A 20576-nucleotide genomic window follows, 5' to 3' on the forward strand; every position below is an offset into this window, starting at 1 on the left:
TTTTTGGTCTCGTTTCTCATTTTCCTTTTGACAATACCTCATAGATTCTCTATGGGGTTCAGGTCTGGAGAGTTTGCTGGCCAGTCAAGCACACCAACACCATGGTCATTTAACCAACTTTTGGTGCATTTGGCAGTGTGGGCAAGTGCCAAATCCTGCTGGAAAATCATGGCAGTCTTCCCCATTATTGTGTAGCCTAGTGAACCAAACTGAGAGACCATTTTGAAAGCTCAGGAAACCTTTGCAGGTGTTTGGAGTTGATAAGCTGATTGGCATGTCACCATATTCTAATTGGTGTATTTTTTTTATTTTTATTTTTTTTTAAATGTGAGCTAAAACCATCACAATTCAAAGAACCAAAGACTTAAACTACTTCAGTCTGTGTGCACTGAATTTATTTAATACACGAGTATTACAATTTGAGATAAATTACTGAAATGAACTTTTCCATGACATTCTAATTTATTGAGATGCACCTGTATATGTTAACAGGAAATTAAATGTTCTAAATATGAAAAATTCAAAATGTGTGCAGTAGGGGGTTAACATCTAGTTATTTTAAGTATGCATTGTATAAGTACACTGGTCTTTTGAAGCATGTAACAGGTCTTGTTATCAGTTTGCACTGTAAATAACCATTTATTTTCATTCCCTCCTGCCTAAATTAATTGCTGGAATTACCATAAGCGGTAAATACTTATCTAATGTCTGATTCAGATGTTACTGTCTTGAGAGGAACTTTTCAGTCAGTGAAGGATAAACAAAAACAGAATGCGTCTGGCAGCAGATTGAAGCCACGTGTTTTAAATGCCAGTGATTTAAGTTTGCCTAAATGCTAGCATGTCAGCTGGGTTTTAAAATCCACATGTGGGTGTGTTTTGGGGTTTTGAGAAACCCCCTCCCTCCCACTCCAGTGAGCAAACCCATGCCGCTTTCAGCACATCTCCACTCGCGGCTCAGAAACTCCAAAGGCTGTCAAGGGCCTGTGGGCTTTGCCATATGATAAGAGACTGCATCAAAGCTGCATGGGAAACACTAGCAAGGCTCTGTTTACAATGCTCAGAGAGGCAGCTCTGTATCTCCCGTAGCATTCGGCTGCCTTAATCTTCTCATATGCCTCCATTTGCAATGAGAAATTTGCAAAAAACTCAGTGGCTGTTACACTAACAGGTAATTGATTGTGTATGGCTGTGAATTTATTTCACAGTAACACGTCCATTTTTTTATACAAATTAAAAGTTGGTGCTAAACAAACAGTAAAAGTTAAAACATCTTGCATAATGCCTCAACGATAAATATAGCTTATGCAACACCACAGAGAGGAGGCAGAGCCAACACAACCCAGCAGGCACAGTACATCAATGTGACGTCAGAAAGACGTTGGACTCCAACTAATCCAACGTCAGTCAGACGTCATATTTTGGTGGAAAATGAAAGTCGGGTTGACGTCTAAACCCAACTTTGTTTGACGTCAAACTCCGACATCAGACAGACGTTGAATTTTGGTTGGAATAAGCACCACACTGCAACAAAGGGCAGGCACATTAAATATCTCAAGATCTCAGAAGAGAAGGATTAAACAACTCCACAAACAGCATTACCAGCTTCACTTATTACTAACCAGACTGACTTTATTTCTGTCAGACGTCTACAAAAGCTCTTATTGAAAATTAACAGGGGTTTAACTCTAATGTGTTTAATTTCCATAACATATCAAATTAAACACCATAACAGTGATTAGTGTTTCCATTAGTTGGGCTCTTAACACTTATTATATATTTTGTCTTTGCTGTGACAGTTGTGTGTCAAGCACATTTGCAGCATCAAAGGAAGCTAATGTGACATGAGATCAGGTGATGGCTGTTATCTGTTAATGGTTTTATAATCATAAAATAACCTGATACACTGATGTTTTTACATTCATATTATAAACACTGTGTTTCTGTCGCATGAGATCCAGTGGTATTATAACAATCAGTTAAAATCTTTTAAACATGAGCTCAAAAATCTTAACCTACGCTGACACACACAGACATCAACAATCAGCGTATGAATCTCAACAATGGTGACATGCTTCATGCAGCAATGCATGCTGGGAGCCATGAGTTTTATACTATGGTGGCTCCCAGCATGCATTGCTGCATGAAACATGTCACCATTGCTGAGATTCATACACTGATTATTGATGTCTATGTGTCTCAAAAGATTTTTCTCTCAAAATGCATTAAAAAAATAAATAAATCAGAATGTCTGATCTTGTTCATCAACAATTGGGTCAATGACAAGAAAAACTATCCTCAATCATTTTTCTTCATGATTATGAAAACTATATCACCTTATATTTGTTCATGGCCCCTTTTATAACAAATTATTTGTTTTGGTAAACACTATCACAAGAACCACAAACTTACTAAGTCAAGAGTCAAACTACCCAACTAAAGCAAACACTGATCACAATAATGGTGATCAAACATTTTCAAATAAAACATCAACATCTAAATCTCTGTTAATTCTCAAAAATAACTTCTGTAGACGTCTGACAGAAATAAAGTCAAACTGGTTAGTAATAAGTGCTGGTAATATAAGTTGGTAATATATGTACTGCCATGCATTTCAACATTTTTTATGTTTTTTGTGGGGGTGTTTATTCCAGCCAAAATTCCGCATCTGCCCAACGTTGGAGCTTGACGTCAAACAGTCGTTGGATTTAGACGTCAACCCGATTTTCATTTTCAACCAAATTGCAACGTCTAACCGACGTTGGAGTCTACATCCTGTGCCTGCTGGGAAGGTGTGAAGTACACAACACACGTAACACTCCCAAGCCCTGGGAGTAACGTTAATAAGAGTTAGTCAAGGATATTACTCTAGACTAACCAGTGTACAGACATACGGACACTGCCCTAATTTATTATTATTTGTCATTGTGTGCTTTACATGTGTTGTCTGCCAATTCTATTAAGCATAATCTTAAAGGTGGGGTGAAATGATCGTTTTCACTCAATATCCTGTTAATCTTGAGTACCTATAGATTAGTACTGCATCCTTCATAACTCCAAAAAGTCTTTAGTTTTATTATATTCATAAGAGAAAGATAGTCTGTACCGTTTTTTCCCGGAAAAACACGACCGGCTGGAGGCGTGACGTGTGGGCGGAGCTAAAGAATCACGAGCGCCAGTAAGCTTTTGCATTGAGAGCGTTTGGAAGCTGTGACATTACCGTGAGGAAAAAAACCAACCAAAACAAACCATGGCTAACAGTCAGATTCAACATATATTTATGATCCAGAATCAGATCCAGAGGCTGAAATTTAACAAGAGCAGCATCAGCAACGACGTCTCTATGTGGTATGTACTGAAACTGTATATATTTGCTTAGCGGTTTTGGAAAATGACTAAGTTCCACTTTATGTCGTCTTTTTTTTTTTTTTTTTAGCTGTACATGTGGAAAGTGCAGTTTGATGACAACATCGCATGTTGTTTACTTGATGTGCTTACGCGCCGATAGCTAAGTTAACAACACAGAGATATTTGAAGCAGTTTTACTCACCGCCTGCGGTTCCAACACACGATCGTGACCCTTTTTCGTTGGGACTGCATTATCCTTAAGAAATAAACAATGTGCAAATCCGGCGTCAAACTGGGCCTTGTTTGTAAAACAAGCATCTTCGAAATGCAGGGAACAAACAAAAACACTTGCACAACTCCGTTGATGCTCTGTAAAAATAAACTCCATCCACTAGTCCCTTAATGCTGTTTTTTTTTTTGTTTGTTTGTTTTTTGGTAATCTGTGCAGGGTTGTCTTGCCCTGGCAACCAAAAACACACTTCTTTTGTGACATTTCGCGACGCTCTCGCTCTGATCAGTGAATGTCTGTGCTCTCAGTGCTCTGCTATACGGGAGCGCGCGCTCTTCCGGCAGAAGTGCCCTTAGGACCCATATAAGGAAATTCCGCTCCATCTAACGTCACACAGAGCCATACTCGAAAAAAACTTTCCGAAACTTTTGACAAACCGGAAGGAGCATTTTTGGAACAGAAATACTCCTTCAAACGTACAACTTAATTTTTGAAACTTTGTCCATGTTTAGCATGGGAATCCAACTCTTTAACAGTGTAAAAAACTCAGTATGCATGAAACAGCATTTCACCCCCCCCCCCTTTAAATAAGACTCCAAAACTCAAACTAATGGTTTGTGCTGTCAAATTAGTATTGAGTAGACCAGTGGTTTGCAAAGAACTAATTTAGCATTTTTTTATTTAGCCGTCGCATACATGTCTTGCTGCAATACACTTGGATTCATGTAGACCTGTTGCCTTTCTTACCATGAAACTTTCAAAAGCAAATACTTCAACATATTTTTTTTTTCATCTTCACTGACAATGATTCTGTACTGTCCCTAAACATATATTTAAAATTCTAATCTGCTAATTATACTCTGTGTAACTTTTAAACAGCTGCACACTTTTCAAGTTAATTGGAGTCACTGTCTGTGCTGTGGCCACCTGTGTTTCCTTTCTGTAGCCTAGGACCTTTCAGTCATTTGGCCACTTAACTTTCCCAAGGTCATGTGTGGTTCTTCCAAAGCCATGTGTGTGCTTGAGCTGAAAGTTTGGTTGTATAGAGACACTGCTATACTGCCATTTGTGTGTTCTCTGTGTCCAAGAAAGAGTAAGAGAAAGTAGTGTCATAACTCTTGAGTGCTGTAGGCTTTCATTTATAGAGCCAAGAAAGCCTCAAATAGACTGCAGACAGCTGGGAGCCCATGACAACAATTACAGCCAAAACATTGCCGTCCATGATGTCTGTATGATCTTACTGGAATTAGCACATTCCACTGGGATAATATACCTCTGATACTTTTGCACTATGGTTAATAAAATGTGAAAGTGTGCAGCTAGTTGAATGTATAACCTGGGTTTTGTTAACGTTTTTATTTATTTATATTTTTTTTAAATAATATTTGCAATATTTCATATTTAATATTTAATAAAAATAATATCTAGAGCCATACTGCACTCCCACTCTTGTGATATTGTTCATTTAAGTACAGTACACCTCAAGCATACATTTCTTTTGACCACTGTACACTTTTCTTGCTAATTCTATGAAAGCAAATGTTCAAAACACCAATAAAACAGTGAATTATGGCAGAAATTGACATAAGTTTAAAACAACCAATATATGCATAAATATATTTATGAATACATTTATTCCTCTCCTTGAACTGTCACCTTATCGTGGTGGAGAGGTTTGAGTACCCGAATGATCCTGGGAGCTATGTTGTCTGGGGCTATATGCTCCTGGTAGGGTCTCCCAAGGCAAACAGGTCCTTGGTGACGGGCCAGACTAAGAACAGTTCATAAAACCCCTTATGGCAAAATTAAAATCAAGGACCGTGACGTCGCCCGGCATGGCGCAGCCGGGGCCCCACCCTGGAGCCAGGCCCGGGGTTGGGGCTCGTATGCGAGCGCCTGGTGGCCGGGCCTTCCCCCATGGGGTCCGGCCGGGCTTAGCCCGAAGGAGTGACGTGGGGCCGCCCTCCTGTGGGCTCACCACCTGCAGGAGGGAGCGTAAGGGGCCGGTGCATAGTGGATCGGGCGACAGTCGTAGGCGAGACCCCCGACGACCCGATCTCTGGACACGGAATCTGGCATTAGGGACGTGGAATGTCACCTCGTTGGCGGGGAAGGAGCCTGAGCTTGTGCGGGAGGTCGAGAGGTACCGACTAGAGATAGTCGGGCTCACCTCCATGCACAGCTTGCGCTCTGGAACCACACTTCTTGTAGTCGTGGAGGCAAAAACTCGGGCCTGGGAGGAGTTCGGTGAGGCCATGGAGAAGGACTATCGGTTGGCCTCGAAGAGATTCTGGCAAACTGTTCGACGCCTCAGGAGGGGGAAGCAGTGCCCTACCAACACTGTTTACAGTAGAGATGGGCACCTGTTGACCTCAACTGGGGATATCGTCGGGCGGTGGAAGGAATACTTCGAGGATCTTCTCAATCCCACCGACTTGTGTTCCGTTGAGGAAGCAGTGGCTGGGGACTCGGAGGAGCACTCGTCCATCACCCGGGCTGAAGTCATCGAGGTAGTTAAAAAGCTCCTCGGTGGCAAGGCACCGGGGGTGGACGAGATCCGCCCCGAGTACTTCAAGTCTCTGGATGTTGTGGGGCTGTCTTGGCTGGCACGCCTCTGCAACATCGCATGGCGGTTGGGGACAGTACCTCTGGACTGGCAGACCGGGGTGGTGGTCCCTCTTTTCAAGAAGGGGGACCGGAGAGTGTGTTCCAACTATAGGGGGATCACACTTCTCAGCCTCCCTGGGAAAGTCTATGCCAGGGTACTGGAGAGGAGAATTCGGCCGATAGTGGAACCTCGGATCCAGGAGGAACAGTGTGGTTTTCTTCCCGGTCGTGGAACACTGGACCAGCTCTATACCCTTTCCAGGGTGCTGGAGGGTTCATGGGAGTTTGCCCAACCAGTCCACATGTGTTTTGTGGACTTGGCGAAGGCATTTGACCGTGTTCCTCGCGACATCCTGTGGAGGGTGCTCCGGGAGTATGGGGTCGGCGGCTCCCTACTTAGGGCTGTTCGGTCCCTGTACGACCGGAGCAAGAGCTTGGTTCGCATTGCTGGCAATAAGTCAGACCTGTTCCCGGTGCATGTTGGACTCCGGCAGGGCTGCCCTTTGTCACCGGTTCTGTTCATAATTTTTATGGACAGAATTTCTAGGCGCAGCCAAGGGCCGGAGAGTGTCCGGTTTGGGGACCATACGATTTCGTCGCTGCTTTTTGCGGATGATGTTGTCGTGTTGGCATCCTCAGACCAGGACCTTCAGTGTGCATTGGGACGGTTTGCAGCCGAGTGTGAATCGGCTGGGATGAGAATCAGCACCTCCAAGTCCGAGGCCATGGTTCTCAGTCGGAAAAGGGTGGATTGCCCACTTCAGGTTGGTGGAGAGTTCCTGCCTCAAGTGGAGGAGTTCAGGTATCTTGGAGTCTTGTTCACGAGTGAGGGAAGGATGGAACGTGAGATTGACAGACGGATCGGTGCAGCTTCTGCAGTAATGCGGTCGCTGTACCGGTCTGTCGTGGTGAAGAAGGAGCTGAGCTGTAAGGCAAAGCTCTCGATTTACCGGTCAATCTACGTTCCTACTCTCACCTATGGTCATGAGCTGTGGGTCATGACCGAAAGGACAAGATCCCGGATACAGGCGGCCGAAATGAGCTTTCTCCGTCGGGTGGCTGGGCGCTCCCTTAGAGATAGGGTGAGAAGCTCGGTCACTCGGGAGGAGCTCAGAGTAGAGCCGTTGCTCCTCCACATCGAGAGGAGCCAGCTGAGGTGGCTCGGGCATCTATTTCGGATGCCTCCTGGATGCCTTCCCAGGGAGGTGTTCCAGGCACGTCTCACCGGGAGGAGGCCCCGGGGAAGACCTAGGACACGCTGGAGGGACTATGTCTCCCGGCTGGCCTGGGAACGCCTCGGGGTCCCCCCGGAAGAGCTGGAGGAAGTGGCTAGGGAGAGGGAAGTCTGGGCGTCTCTGCTTAGACTGTTGCCCCCGCGACCCGGCCCCGGATAAGCGGAAGATGATGGATGGATGGATGGATGAATACATTTATTCATTCATAATATATTTGTTTTACTCCTCGTGCCGTGCCAAATTATGAGCATACTAATAAACAAGATTTTATGTTTTTTAAACATGTTACCATCAACCAAAATGAAGTAATATTGTTTGATTAAGTTAAATAATTTTGAAACTATAGTACAGTTCTGTGTATTTGTCTTTGTCTTTGCTTTGTTAACTTTTTAGAATAGTTAACTAACAGAATTAATTAAACAACCTTACATCTATTTAATTGAACACGCTCATCAATACTGGCAAAGGCAACACCTTGCGGCCGTTGTGGCTGATCAATGATACCTGACTCAAGTGTTGAATTGGGACATTAATCTTCTATTGTAGATACTGCCTCTAAATCAATTGTTTTCTATAAACTCTATTGATTTTCCCTAGTGAATGAGTTTATACTGCTTTCAGATTTGGGTGTAAAGAGAATGTGCTCAAGTGAATGTGAAACCCGGGGAGGTGAAAAACAACAACAACAAAAAAGCTGTCAGTAAGTGATACGTTATCACTCTATTCTCCTCAGTAAATTCTGAATTTACTGAAGCTGTGCCTGGAAAAGGAAAAAGCATAGACAGATCATGTGAGTCAGAATTGTGAAAAGAAGGGGGGATGACAAACCACCCCTGGCTAATCAGTAAGCATAGGTAGAGCTTCAGTTGCCTGGCTTATTTAGCATTCAACTTCAAAATAATGAATCTTTAAGTGTTTCCAAACACATCTATTTACTATTCTGGTATGTGTCCACCTGCAGCGTCCACCTCCTGTAATTATTCTTAACCACGCCAGTAAAGGCAGCCTGAAAGAATTGCCGCAATCTTCACAGCATGGTGTGTTGTGCATTCTAGCCGCAGCTGGTACTGTCCATCACTCAGTGCGCCTCCATAAGCCTCTCAACGCTGGAGAAATCACTCACGGAGAGAGGGTGAAAGCTCTGTAACCTCAGAGTCATGCGATTCCGCCAACGCATCAGAGTTTCACGGACCACCTTAGTGGAACAGTGTGATGATTTTTTTCTCTGTTCCCTTATATATATCCGAATCAAATTTTGGAGGACGGTATTTTGTCATGACAACCAAACGGGTCATTTTTCTTTTTGCGTCAAGCAGTTTGATAGACTGAGAAATGAGGTTGTGACAGTTTATCCTTTGATCAAGCAGGCAGGTGTAGCATATAAAAAGCAAGCAGCACAGTTAGATATAAATGCTACTGTATATATTTGGGTATATGTAATGTAAACCCACAAATAACACACAAATGTACTTCAGCATGATTTCAAGGACTTGTTTTAGAACAAGAATGGCCATTGGTTGTATTTGAAAAATGTTTTTTATATTCAGCCAGAGGTCTTCATCCAATCAATTTAAACTGTTGAGGAGAATACATTCTCTCAAGCTTAGGGGATTGCATTAAAAGATTGACTTTTAGCAATTCACATTGCAATTCACAAGATTCACATTGCTCACATTATAATTTAGAAACCAGCACGTGTCGTGACTTTTTGCTTTTGAATGCAAATTGCTTCAAATTATTATTTTTTTCTGGCCAGAATTGTCAGTCAATTACTTGTTATCCATATTCATTGAATTGAAATGTATCTGTACCGGCAAATAATATCTAACTACTGTAGAAAATAAATAAATGTAGAAAATAAATAAATGATGCATGGGTCAAAATAAGACAAAAATAAATACATGATGCATTGCAGAAATAGCACATGATGGGAAAAATGAGGACATGATGCATGGTGACCTTCAGCATTAAGGTCATAGATTTGGGAAAACACACATACTTGATGAAAATTCTGACTTTTACATTTACTGGGTGATCAAATAAAATCATGAGTTACCAGTCATAAACATTCTAACATATTTTTAGAAGTGCCATAGAGAGTGCCAACAGTTTGCGTTTATGTATTACATCAACATCCAGTAACACAGCTGATTTAGTAAGATGGATCTAGTTATTAAATCAGAGACTGTTCCCTCAAAATCCAATCAGAAGTGATCACAGGGGACACACATTACACCATGCGCAAATGTCCACCTGTCTTAGCTGTTCACTTGTGATTAGTTACCCGAGCTGAATGTTAATACCATGCGTGTAAACAGGGCCTAAGTCGCTTTGGATGAAAGCCTCTGCCAAATGCATAAATGCAGATGTAAAGGTGCTAAACAAGACCAGTCATTAAAGCCTGGAGGAGAATCACCAAGATTAATCAATATATCTCACATGCTCTGTCAGAGAGTTGATAATTATATTGTAAAAATCATCACCCCATATGACTGATAAACACATGAATAAAGCATTGAGTAAAGAGGGATAACATAACCTAAGCACAAAGCCAAGAGGAGAGAATGTCTGCAGACCAGAGGGAGAGAGAGTGTGTGTTTTCATGAGCGGCAGATTGACAGCGTGGAAAATAATGCTGTTATTTCCCCTGTGGTCACAGTGTGACCTGTCCTCTGCATATCATCCTGTAAGATTAGCATGCTAAATACAAAATTAACAACAGCCTAAACACAGCCATGACTCACACAGACAGTGAAGAGATAATACTTCACACCCATATGACCTATGAAAGTTGTAGGTGTAAGCGCATAGATAAACTATTGAATGCTTTGTGTCCTCTCTCTATATCTCTCTTTAATATATGTATTCATATTAGAAGGTACACCAGAATGAATCTCATGAAAACATGTCCAGGTCACAATTTACCCTAAAATAGCCTAAACCTTTTTCTCATTATAAACAGTAGTATCTTAGGGCAGCACAACAATCACTACCATTATGTATACACATACTTTACAATTTGAATAACACATCTATGTATTATACATTTTTGCATTACAATTAGCTTGTATGTGTGTGCGTGTGTGTGTGTGCGCGCGCGCGTGCGTGTGTGTGTGTGCGTGTGTGTGTGTGTGCTCTTGTTTTTGTGACACATCAGGACACAACTCTGTATAATGACATGGGTGTTCCAAGATTGTGAGATGCATTATTTGAATGTCTGGCCAAAGAGATGAGTCTTTAATATAGATTTAAACAGAGAGAGTGTGTCTGAACTCCAAATGTTATAAGGAAGGCTTTTCTAGAGTTTGGGAGCATGATGGATTGTAGCGTGGTAGAAGACTAGTTAGGTACGCAGGAGCTGAACCATTAAGGGACGTAACTGAAATGGAACTTAATAGCTAGCCAGTGCAGAGACTTTAAAATTGGGGTAATATGATCATATTTTCTTTACCTCGTAAGGACTCTAGCTGCTGCATTTTGGACTATCTGTAACTTGTTTATTGAAGATGCAGGACAATCAACTAGCAGTGCATTACAATAGTCCAGTCCAGAGTTCATGAATGCATGAACTTGCGTTTCTGCATCAGAAACAGATAACATGTTTTGTAGCTTAGAAATGTTTCTATGAATGAATGAATGAATGATGCATTTGTATAGCGCTTTATTGGGAATTGTTGTATACCCAAAGCGCTTTAGAATCATGTGGGGGGGTCTCTCTTCAACCACCACCAGTATGCAGCATCCACTTGGATGATGCAATGGAATTGCATGGCATTGCCACAGGACAATGGTGCCAGTGCGCTCTCCATACACCAGCTACAGGTGGAGAGGAGAGAGAGACAGAGCCAATCAAGTGATTATTAGGAGGCTATGATTGACAAAGGCCAAGGGGGCAATTTGGCCAGGACACCGGCGTTACACTCATACTTGTTATGAGAAGTGCCATGGGATTTTTAATGACCACAGAGAGTCAGGACCTCGGTTTAATGTCTCATCCGAAAGACAGAAGATTTTCAAAATACAAGTTGTTGTATAATATAACACCTAGATTTTTTTTACTTTAGAGGAAGTAACAGTACATACGTCTAGTTGCAAATTGTAATCCAACATATTCTGTGTACTGTTTTTTTTTTTTTTGGTCCAATAAATAATATCGCTGTCTTATCCCAATTTAATAGGAGAAAATTATTGATCATGCTATCTTTTACATTTTTAACACACTCTGTTAGCTTAGATAATTTAGAAGTTTCATCTGGTCTCATTGAGATATATAGTTGAGTATCATCATCATAGCAGTGGCAACATGTTGAAAATAGCAGAAGACCTAGGAGAGATCCTTGTGGAACTCCATATTTTGCAGGTGATAAATGAGACGACTCCCCATTTAAATAAACAAAGTGGTAGCAATTGGACAGGTAGGATCTAAACCTTCTTAAAGCCTGCCTTTGAATACCTGTGTAGTTTTTTAATCGCTCTATGAGTTTGTCATGATCTATAGTGTCGAACGCAGAACTAAGTAAAACTAGCAATGAGGTGCAGCCTTGGTCTGAGGCAAGAAGTCATTTGTAATTTTAACAAGTGCAGTTTCTGTGCTGGGATGGGGCCTGAAACCTGACTTAAATTCTTCATAGAGATTTTATTTATTTTTTGCAGAAAGTAACACAATTGAGAAGACACAACTTTTTTTTAAAAAATTCTCAATTCCAGTCCTCGCAACCCCCTTCTCTGCAAATTTTGTATGTCTCTCTTTGAAGTGAGCTCTGTGCATGAACTGTGTTCTGATTGACATGGTCCCTACACAGTGTTTATTGCTCCCTACTCACTGAGCAGGGGAAATCTGTTGAAGTTTACTTTACTTTGGAACATTCATTCACTGATTTGTGCTGCGCAACGTGTTCCTACACGGACAAGTCTGAGATCATATATCTCTGTAAAAAAAAATACAATTTAAATTTACATCTCTCACACTTCAATGCACTGAATGGAACATATACATTCACTTCGAACTGGAATCATGTCGGAATATCCTGTGATGTCGACTTCGCAGGGCACTTATGTTTGAATAGAACAAACATACAAAGAGAAACATACCAAATGTGCAGAGCAAGTGGCGCAAGGACTGGAATTTGGGAACCACTGAACTAGCTGATATAAATATATTATAATTATAATAATAATTAATAATAACAATAATTATTATAATTATTATTTCATGAAAAAAATATAGGAATCATAGTGGGGATCACCTTTACAAGAGTATAAAATAGTATTGTTGAATATTACTAAGAAAAGGACAAAAAAAAAAAAACTGTTAATAAAAGCACCGCCTCCCTTTTTTGGTTTGTTTTAAACCCTCACTTACTGCATCTGTCACTTGCTGTTTCAGAAAAGATCCATTAATGAGTGTCCCCCTGTATTCATGGACTGTAAATAGGATTTTAGGTCTTATTCTTTCTTTTAGCTTTAAACAAGGATACAAATTAACCACTCACTTGATGTCAGTATCTGTTAAATTTACCATCACAGAACCTTCCCTTACCTTCACAGTGGTTCAGGTGTCTCCTGTGCTGCTGGGTCAGATATCCACGACAAAATATTCACAACATCACTACACTTCAGAGATATTATTCATACAAATACACACCTCACCAGCAAAACTTTTTACGTTTATATCACTTTTGGCAACTGATAAACGATGCAAGTAAAAACATTTAAAAGCATTCACAACGCAAGTAAGGTTTGTAAGTAAGAAGCAACATTTTAGAAAAATATTATCTATTTACTTTCCACTTTCTCTGTATCTGTTTCATACATTGGTGTACTAAACAGTACATTTTTTCTTAGGGATGCAAGCATCATGGGACTGTGGATTTTGCTTGAAGTATCGATCCCATGTCACTCATTTTCTGCTCCAGTGATTGTGGACCACAGCCAGAACAATTTCACTTAACCAGAGGACGCAGGCACATCTGAATTCACAAAGAGAGAGAGGGTATTAAACCAAGAACTTATTTTCTGAAGAAAAAAAAACAAAAACATTTGTTATCGTTGTAATGCACAAAAAAAAAGTACCTGCAAAATTGACTGGAGTCTGGCAGCTACCTGATAGGAATCTACAGTTCGACTGCTCATCTCGGTTTTTAATTCTCAGGTGACAGTGACTATTTGTGTTGTGTAAATATAATGAATAACACCTCAGTGCATATCCTGATCAATTATGTAGTCTACTGCTAGCGCATCCATGCAAATCTGAGATCTATTTAGCATGTTAACACCTGCGGATGAATAAAGCCACATCCTGTACATGCTCATGCTAATAAACAAGCTCTTAATGAAGTATAATTATCTTGGAAAAAAAAAAAAAAAAAAAGTGACAAACTAAATGAATAGCATGAAAAGAGATGAAGAACCTGAAGCTGGTGTGCTGCTCTGTCTTTCACAGAGGATAGAAAGTGCTGTTCAGACAGTCCGAGTAGATGTGACCGTCTGATTCGCTGAAGTCTGAATCAAAATCTCCATCATCTAAGCCCTGCGTCAGGGGCTCCACCTCTTCATCGGTAGAGGGGTGAGTCAGAATAATCCGAGGAATCTGTCAAAGGGTCACATTGAAAATAAGTCTCCGTATATATAAATTGTTTATGTTTCAATTTCAGTTTCCTAATTTTTTTGAGAACAATGATAAAAAGCATTCCTGAGATTTAATTGTTAAAACACACACATCCACACAATAGGGCACAGAAACAGATTCTGTCTTCCACACCTACCGCCATGGTATTTTTCACAACCTGTTGGGCAGTATTTTTGAAGCTCGCTGTGTCTTTCGTTAGCTGTAAATCCTGTACCTGATCATTCTAACAAAAATAACATAAAAAATATTAAGAGAGAAACTGAAAAATAAGGATCATGTTTGAATTGATTTTAATAATTTGTTAAAAATAAAATCCATTACAGTGGGCATAACTAATTGTAAAGACATTTCTAATTATTTGATTACTTTTACTCTTGTGGCATATAATAGTACCACCAAGATCTCTCTCTCTCTTTATATCTCTATCTATTTTTATAATCTTTGCACGCTTGACTTTGAGCCTACCAGTCCATGTCCATTGCAGACTGTAGCTTCCGTCCTGATGGCCAGTGGGCTGCAGTCCATTGTGGGATCAGTGGAGGATTGTGGGCCACTTGATCTGTTATTGCTCATGGTGACATCCCACTCCTGGCTGACCTGGAGGTCTGCTGTCTCCATGGTGTCAAAGCTCTCGTGGATCCACGGCTCCACGGGCAAGCATCTCTCCCGCAGCACTTTCATTTTTATGCAGCTCCCAGCATTCCTCAAGACGCTGACAGCCTCATGGTGGCTGACCTCCTGCATGTCTTGACCATTGACCTGGTGATACAAATGAAAAAAAGGGGCTGCAGAGTTTTAAAGGAAAGAGAGAGAGGTGACAGGAAGACCACAAAAGCTAAGGAAAGAGAAAATGCTGAGCAATTAGATGAGGAAATGATCTTGAAGAGGAAAGCTGTCGTTATCACAGAAAATTGCACAGAAAATAACTGTTTTCAAACAGGTTTTGCATAGATTGCTCCATCTGGCATCTGTAGAGAAGTCTTGGTAAATCAAGGTTTTGCTGATCTGTCTGGTCTGTCCTTTTTACAACAACATACATGTATAAATAAATAAAAATTGTATGATCCTTTTAATTTTAGATGTTATACCATTTTTAGAGAGCCCTAAACAGCATGAATGTCCATTTTCTACTCCCTTGTCTGCTGCATTTGACGTTACAGCTCAGGTTTGGGATTGTGTGTTGAAAGCACCACAGAGACACATCAAGACAAGGGAAATAAACCTATGAATGGCTTATGACTTCTAGCTGTCGTTGCATATAAACTTAGGATAACAGAAAATACATGCCACAAACTGACATGTAACAATTGTCTTTTTGTAAAATATTTTGTTTGAAAAATGTATGTGTGCTATCTTTCTACAACATGCTTCAATATTTTAACTAATGCAATGACAATACAATTTTAGATGTTACTTGCATGTCCAATTACTTTCCCCCTTGGTTTAAAGCTCATGGGGTCACAACAAACTTTTCATCAGCATCTGTGTGATGATGCCCTCCAATGGCCATCAGAGAAACAACTATAACTATTCTGATAAGTTCACGCTGCAGGAGAAAAGCATATATAGTAGAATGCTCAAATTCATGTGTATTTTACACGTACTGTAAAATAAAGTGCAACCCAGTTATCAATTGTATCTTTGAAGGCAAGTATTCCCAGTCGTTACCATGCTTCCCAATTAAATAAATGTATTGTTAAACAGTATTTGTATAGTATGCTCCCTGATTTTACCTCCAACACTCTGTCCCCAACATGAAACCCGGCCTTCTCAGCTGGTCCGCCTTTAGACACTCTGGAGATGAAAATACCCTGACACGAAGAAAACAAATCAATCAGTGCCCAGAAGGAAATTACTAGTTATGGAGGAGGAAATCAGGCAAACTCATATCATCAGTCGAATTGCTGGCTGGATGCACATTAGTATCCCAGTCCATGTGGATATTTTATTGTAAATAGACCCACAGGGTATGACAGTAATAGTGTGTAATGAGATTCAGGCAGTGGAGCTACAGGAAGATCAGGCCTACCTCATCATTCTCTTTGTACGGCAAGGAGCCTTTCCCTCCTGCAATACAAATTCCCAGTCCACCTCTCTGTCCGTTCACTTTGATCTGTAGCTGGAGGGACAGAAAACACCATCACCTGAAGAGTCAAACTCCAGTATTACTACAGAATGACTTAGGGCAGAATCGCCTACCCCACCTTATACTAATACAATTAGAGTCTAGCGTAAATCAGACATATGAATTACAAAGTTATTTAATTGAAACCTCTCCGTTTAGTTTAGAAGTTAATTAATTAGCGAGAGCCTCAGGCTTCTCTTAAATTTATTATCTGCAATCTGAAACTGATCTTTCTGCTTGCTTTTACAAGAGATCACAGACAAAGACCACTAAATGGACTAAATCACTAACAGTACTAACATTTTGACTGTTGCATAGCAGCCAAGCATTTCAGTCAAGTATCCAGAGTATAATATGTGTTTTTAATAATTATAAATTCACACAAATCAAATATGTTACTCTGTAACAAAAAAAAAGTTCTGAAGTTATGTTCAGAAGAAGCCTAATAATTCAGTCCTTTTCATTGTTTTCATCATGCAGATGATATATATATATATATATATATATATATATATATATATATATATATATATATATATATATATATATATATATATATATATATATATATATTTTTTTTTTTTTTTTTTTTTTAATTGTGCTATATTTATACATTTATTTTGTACTGTATTGTAGAAGAAATTACAGTTATTTTTATTTAGGGCTTTTCCCATTGTTATAGAATAGAGATGTCTGTTGCTAACTTGGGACTTATTAGCTGTCTGTATCCTTACTCTTAATGGCACGTGTGAAATGGCTGATTTGTGGGAACAGGGCCGTTTGGACTCAGTCGGATGGCTGAGCCTCTCTGAACTAGTGTAGTACTCTGGGTGGTGGGTCATGTCCCGGTGGAGATGGGTCCCCAGGCGCTGAGTTCTGTATCTTTGAAGCTTCTTATCTAGGCCGTTTTGTCCCCACTGAAGATTAGATCGGCAGCCCGCTGCCTCCAACTCTGAGAAATGACCTAAGCTGTACTGATGGAGAAAAGAGTTTTAATTTAAGATGGTATTTTTCGTTGATGCTTTGTAAATATCACTGTAAAAGCATATGGTATTCACTCAGTATCATAATATAGATCAAAGTACCATGGTATTCCTTTAAGACGGCTGTACCAAGGTACCACCACAGTGCTTGATTATGAGTGTCTAGCCCATTTTCTGTTGTACCCATGAATTTTTGGGGGGAAAATATTATGGAATATATTTCCACAGGGAAAATAACTGCATAATGGCATGAAGATGAGTAAATAATGATAACATTTTCAGCTTTGAAACAAACATGAACATGCTGGTCTTACATCATCAGACGGCTCTTCCATCTCCTCTGCGTCTTTCTCCGGGCTGGAACTGTGTCCATGTCCACCAGTGAGAGGAATCAAGTTGAGTCTTGACAGACGGTCCTTTCCTGTGACCCAGCGCAGACCGGGAAAGGGCCAGCCGTGCCTGCTGTTATCCACAGAGGTTTTAGGAGCTCTGTTTCCCTATAGATGACACAGGAACAGAAGTGATGAAATACTCTGAGCTGTTTGCTTGTTAAAAATTTCACCTTTACACAAACTGTAAGATTGAAACTGGAGTGCACACATCTCATTAAAAGGCTAAAACTAATGGAGTTTATAGAAACAATAGCACCAGTAAGATGATAAAAGACACCAATGTTCAACTAGATGAGTAAAGTTTGAGGACAAACTTGGCTTGACTATGTCTGGCATGACAGTATGACAGAAATTCAGATGAAACTGACATCAATAAACCTTTTCAGACCCAGATTAGACCACATAAAATCACAGAGAAGCCATGCTAGAATGTTTTAGCATTTTGCTAACATGCTTCTAATAAATTTCATCACATTGCCAGTAGTTGTAAGCTCATTGCTAAACATTTGCTGATCCAATTAGACCTCATAAAAACCATGAAACCATGCTGGCATGTTTGAGCCTGTTGTTAATTTTGATAGATAGATAGATAGATAGATAGATAGATAGATAGATAGATAGATAGATAGATAGATAGATAGATAGATAGATAGATAGATAGATAGATAGATAGATAGATAGATAGCCTACTTTGGTCGAGTAGATAATAATGGTAATTCAGTTTAGAGTGTATCACCTACAGACCCTCCTGAGACCCTCTGCTTTTGAATATATTTTTTATTATTATCATTCATAAATAAACTAATTAAATTTGGTGTCTTTTATCATATTGCCTTCACCTTATAACACCCCTTCCTCTGATAAAATCACCATGATGTCCAGCCTCAAGGGGCCTTCTGATTAATTTAATTTCCTTTCTAAGAAACATCCCTGATTAGGTTACCTTAGCGACCAGAAAGCACTCAATCTCCATGATTACTTGCCAATTAAGCTCTATTGAGACTGCAGCTGTTTCACTAATTAAGTGGATGAAGAAACATGACAAGCACAATGTCTGAGCACTCAAACAGACCTGCAAGGATTTGTGAAATTTCTGATTAATAGCATGCAACTAGAATACCTGTTTTTCTACATGGCACAGCATTTCTGAATGGCCTTATAAACAGAATTATGAATTGCTTAAAGTGCCCCTATTATGGATTTTTGAAAATTACCTTTCATGCAGTGTGTAACACAGCTCAAAGTGAATTAAAACATCCTGCAAAGTTTTAAATCTGAAAGTTCACTGTGTAAAGTTATTGTCTCTCAAAATAAAGAGTCGACTCTGAAAGATTGAAACAAGTGGTCTTTAAATAATTGTAATTCAGAAATTATGTATTTAATAATTACACAACATAGATGGACATTTCAAATGTATATATATTCGTTCTTCATTATAACATCAGTTAGAATCATATAATCATATTATCAATGAATGATGCATTTATATAGCGCTTTATTATGTACTTTTGCACACCCAAAGTGCTTTACAATCATGTGAGGGGGTCTGTCCTCAGTCAGCACCAGTGTGCAGCATCCACCCGGAAGATGTGACAACAGCGCCAGTGCGCTCAACACACACCAGCTACAGGTGGAGAGGAAAGAGAGACAGAGCCAATCAAGAGGATGGGGATTATTAGGAGGCCATGATTGACAAAGGCCAGGGGGACAATTTGGCCAGGACGCAGGGGTTACACCCCTACTCTTTATGAGAAGTGCCATGGGATTTTTAATGACCACAAAGAGTTAGGACCTCGGGTTAACGTCTCATCTGAAAGATGGTGCTTTTTGGCAGTATAGTGTCCCCATCACTACACTGGGTCATTAGGACCAACACAGACCACAGGGTGAGCAGCCCCTGCTGGCCTCACTAACACCTCTAGCAACCTAGTTTTCACAGGAGGTCTCCCATCCAGGTACTAACCAGGCATTCCTGTTGTACATCATGACATCCCATCAATTCAGCCAGAGTTTCATCAGCCCATAGAACTATATAGTGTAATTCAGACTGGGATTCTGTTATCTGACATGGCTGTATTTATTTAACAACATGGTCTAAATACATACACAGAATACTAGATTTAGTATTTTGCATTATTGAAAAAAATAAAAAAAATAAAGTAGTAATAGTAATAGTATCATTAAAATGACATGAATATTATATATTAATATTGTTTCTATTCATTTCTTATTTCATTAACCATCTGAGTTTTGCAAGCATGAGGGGGAGGGTGGATCCACCACCTTCTTGTAGCTAATCAAATAAGGTTTTCACTGACTTTCCATTTACTCTTATCCTATTGGTTCAATAAACACAACACATGCCAGTTGCCAAAACATTATTTCTCTTTATTTAGTTCAAGGTGGTTCTCGATGCCAGAATGGTCCTTTTAATGTACACATACATTAAAAAATAAATAAATATAACAACTTAATTAAAACATGATACTTATAAGTTGTTTATAAAATTGTACATACTGAATTGTGAGTTGGTGTTACCTTTATTGGATAGGTTTGGCTTTACAAAAATTTAATATATCATATAATCTGCATTGATCTGATGTTAAATATTACAGTCAAAATGATGTTAAGTGACAATTCTCAGCACTATAGTATAAGAGTGCTATACTTTGTAAAACCTTTTTACTATATATATATATATATATATATATACCAATAAAGCTACATGTCTCTTCATGTCTCCGTTTACGGTATTTAACACTCATTTGTAAAATTCAGTATTCATTCTGAATACTTTCATGTGACTGATCAAGCGATTACATTCAGTATTAGAAATAAAATGCTTTTTTGTGTCCATATTTGACTAACGCAAAAACATATACTTCAAATAAACAGAAAAAAAGCTTATTTTGCTCATGTAAATTTAATTTACGCTTAGAGTCTAGTCTTTTGCACACTTCCACAATGCTTACCCTGCATCTAAGCCAACATGTTTGTTAGATGTTATTCCATCTAAGCCCTAAAAGAGGT

General features: G+C 39.6%; 1 protein-coding gene across 4 annotated transcripts; it reads right to left on the reverse strand.

Moving 5' to 3' along the window:
• Window positions 1-12861: 12861 nt before the first annotated feature.
• On the reverse strand, window positions 12862-18466 carry LOC113113193 (protein scribble homolog). Of its 4 annotated transcripts, none has more exons than XM_026279363.1 (9): window positions 18386-18466; window positions 17469-17651; window positions 16906-17140; window positions 16076-16165; window positions 15780-15857; window positions 14512-14805; window positions 14183-14269; window positions 13829-14007; window positions 12862-13387 (listed from the first exon to the last, which is right to left on the reverse strand). In XM_026279363.1, exons 2-8 carry the CDS (start codon window positions 17525-17527, stop codon window positions 13855-13857), a joined length of 996 nt encoding a protein of 331 aa, XP_026135148.1. In that variant the 5' UTR covers window positions 17528-17651; window positions 18386-18466; the 3' UTR covers window positions 12862-13387; window positions 13829-13854. The 4 variants fall into 4 exon arrangements, with proteins under 4 accessions (XP_026135148.1, XP_026135150.1, XP_026135149.1 ...); XM_026279365.1 differs by lacking the exon at window positions 18386-18466 and adding an exon at window positions 18283-18344; XM_026279364.1 differs by lacking the exon at window positions 18386-18466 and adding an exon at window positions 18237-18332.
• Between the last annotated feature and the right edge of the window lie 2110 nt (window positions 18467-20576).

The sequence above is a fragment of the Carassius auratus genome, chromosome 13, assembly GCF_003368295.1.
Source record: "Carassius auratus strain Wakin chromosome 13, ASM336829v1, whole genome shotgun sequence".
Taxonomy (NCBI): domain Eukaryota; kingdom Metazoa; phylum Chordata; class Actinopteri; order Cypriniformes; family Cyprinidae; genus Carassius; species Carassius auratus.

Coding starts and splice junctions, on each gene's coding strand:
- LOC113113193 (XM_026279363.1), bottom strand. CDS start 17,527: ATGGACACAGTTCCAGCCCGGAGAAAGACGCAGAGGAGATGGAAGAGC. Junction 15,858..16,075: donor CGTACAAAGAGAATGATGAG/GTAGGCCTGATC, acceptor TCTTCGTGTCAG/GGTATTTTCATCTCCAGAGT. Junction 14,008..14,182: donor TTGTGAAAAATACCATGGCG/GTAGGTGTGGAA, acceptor ACCCTTTGACAG/ATTCCTCGGATTATTCTGAC.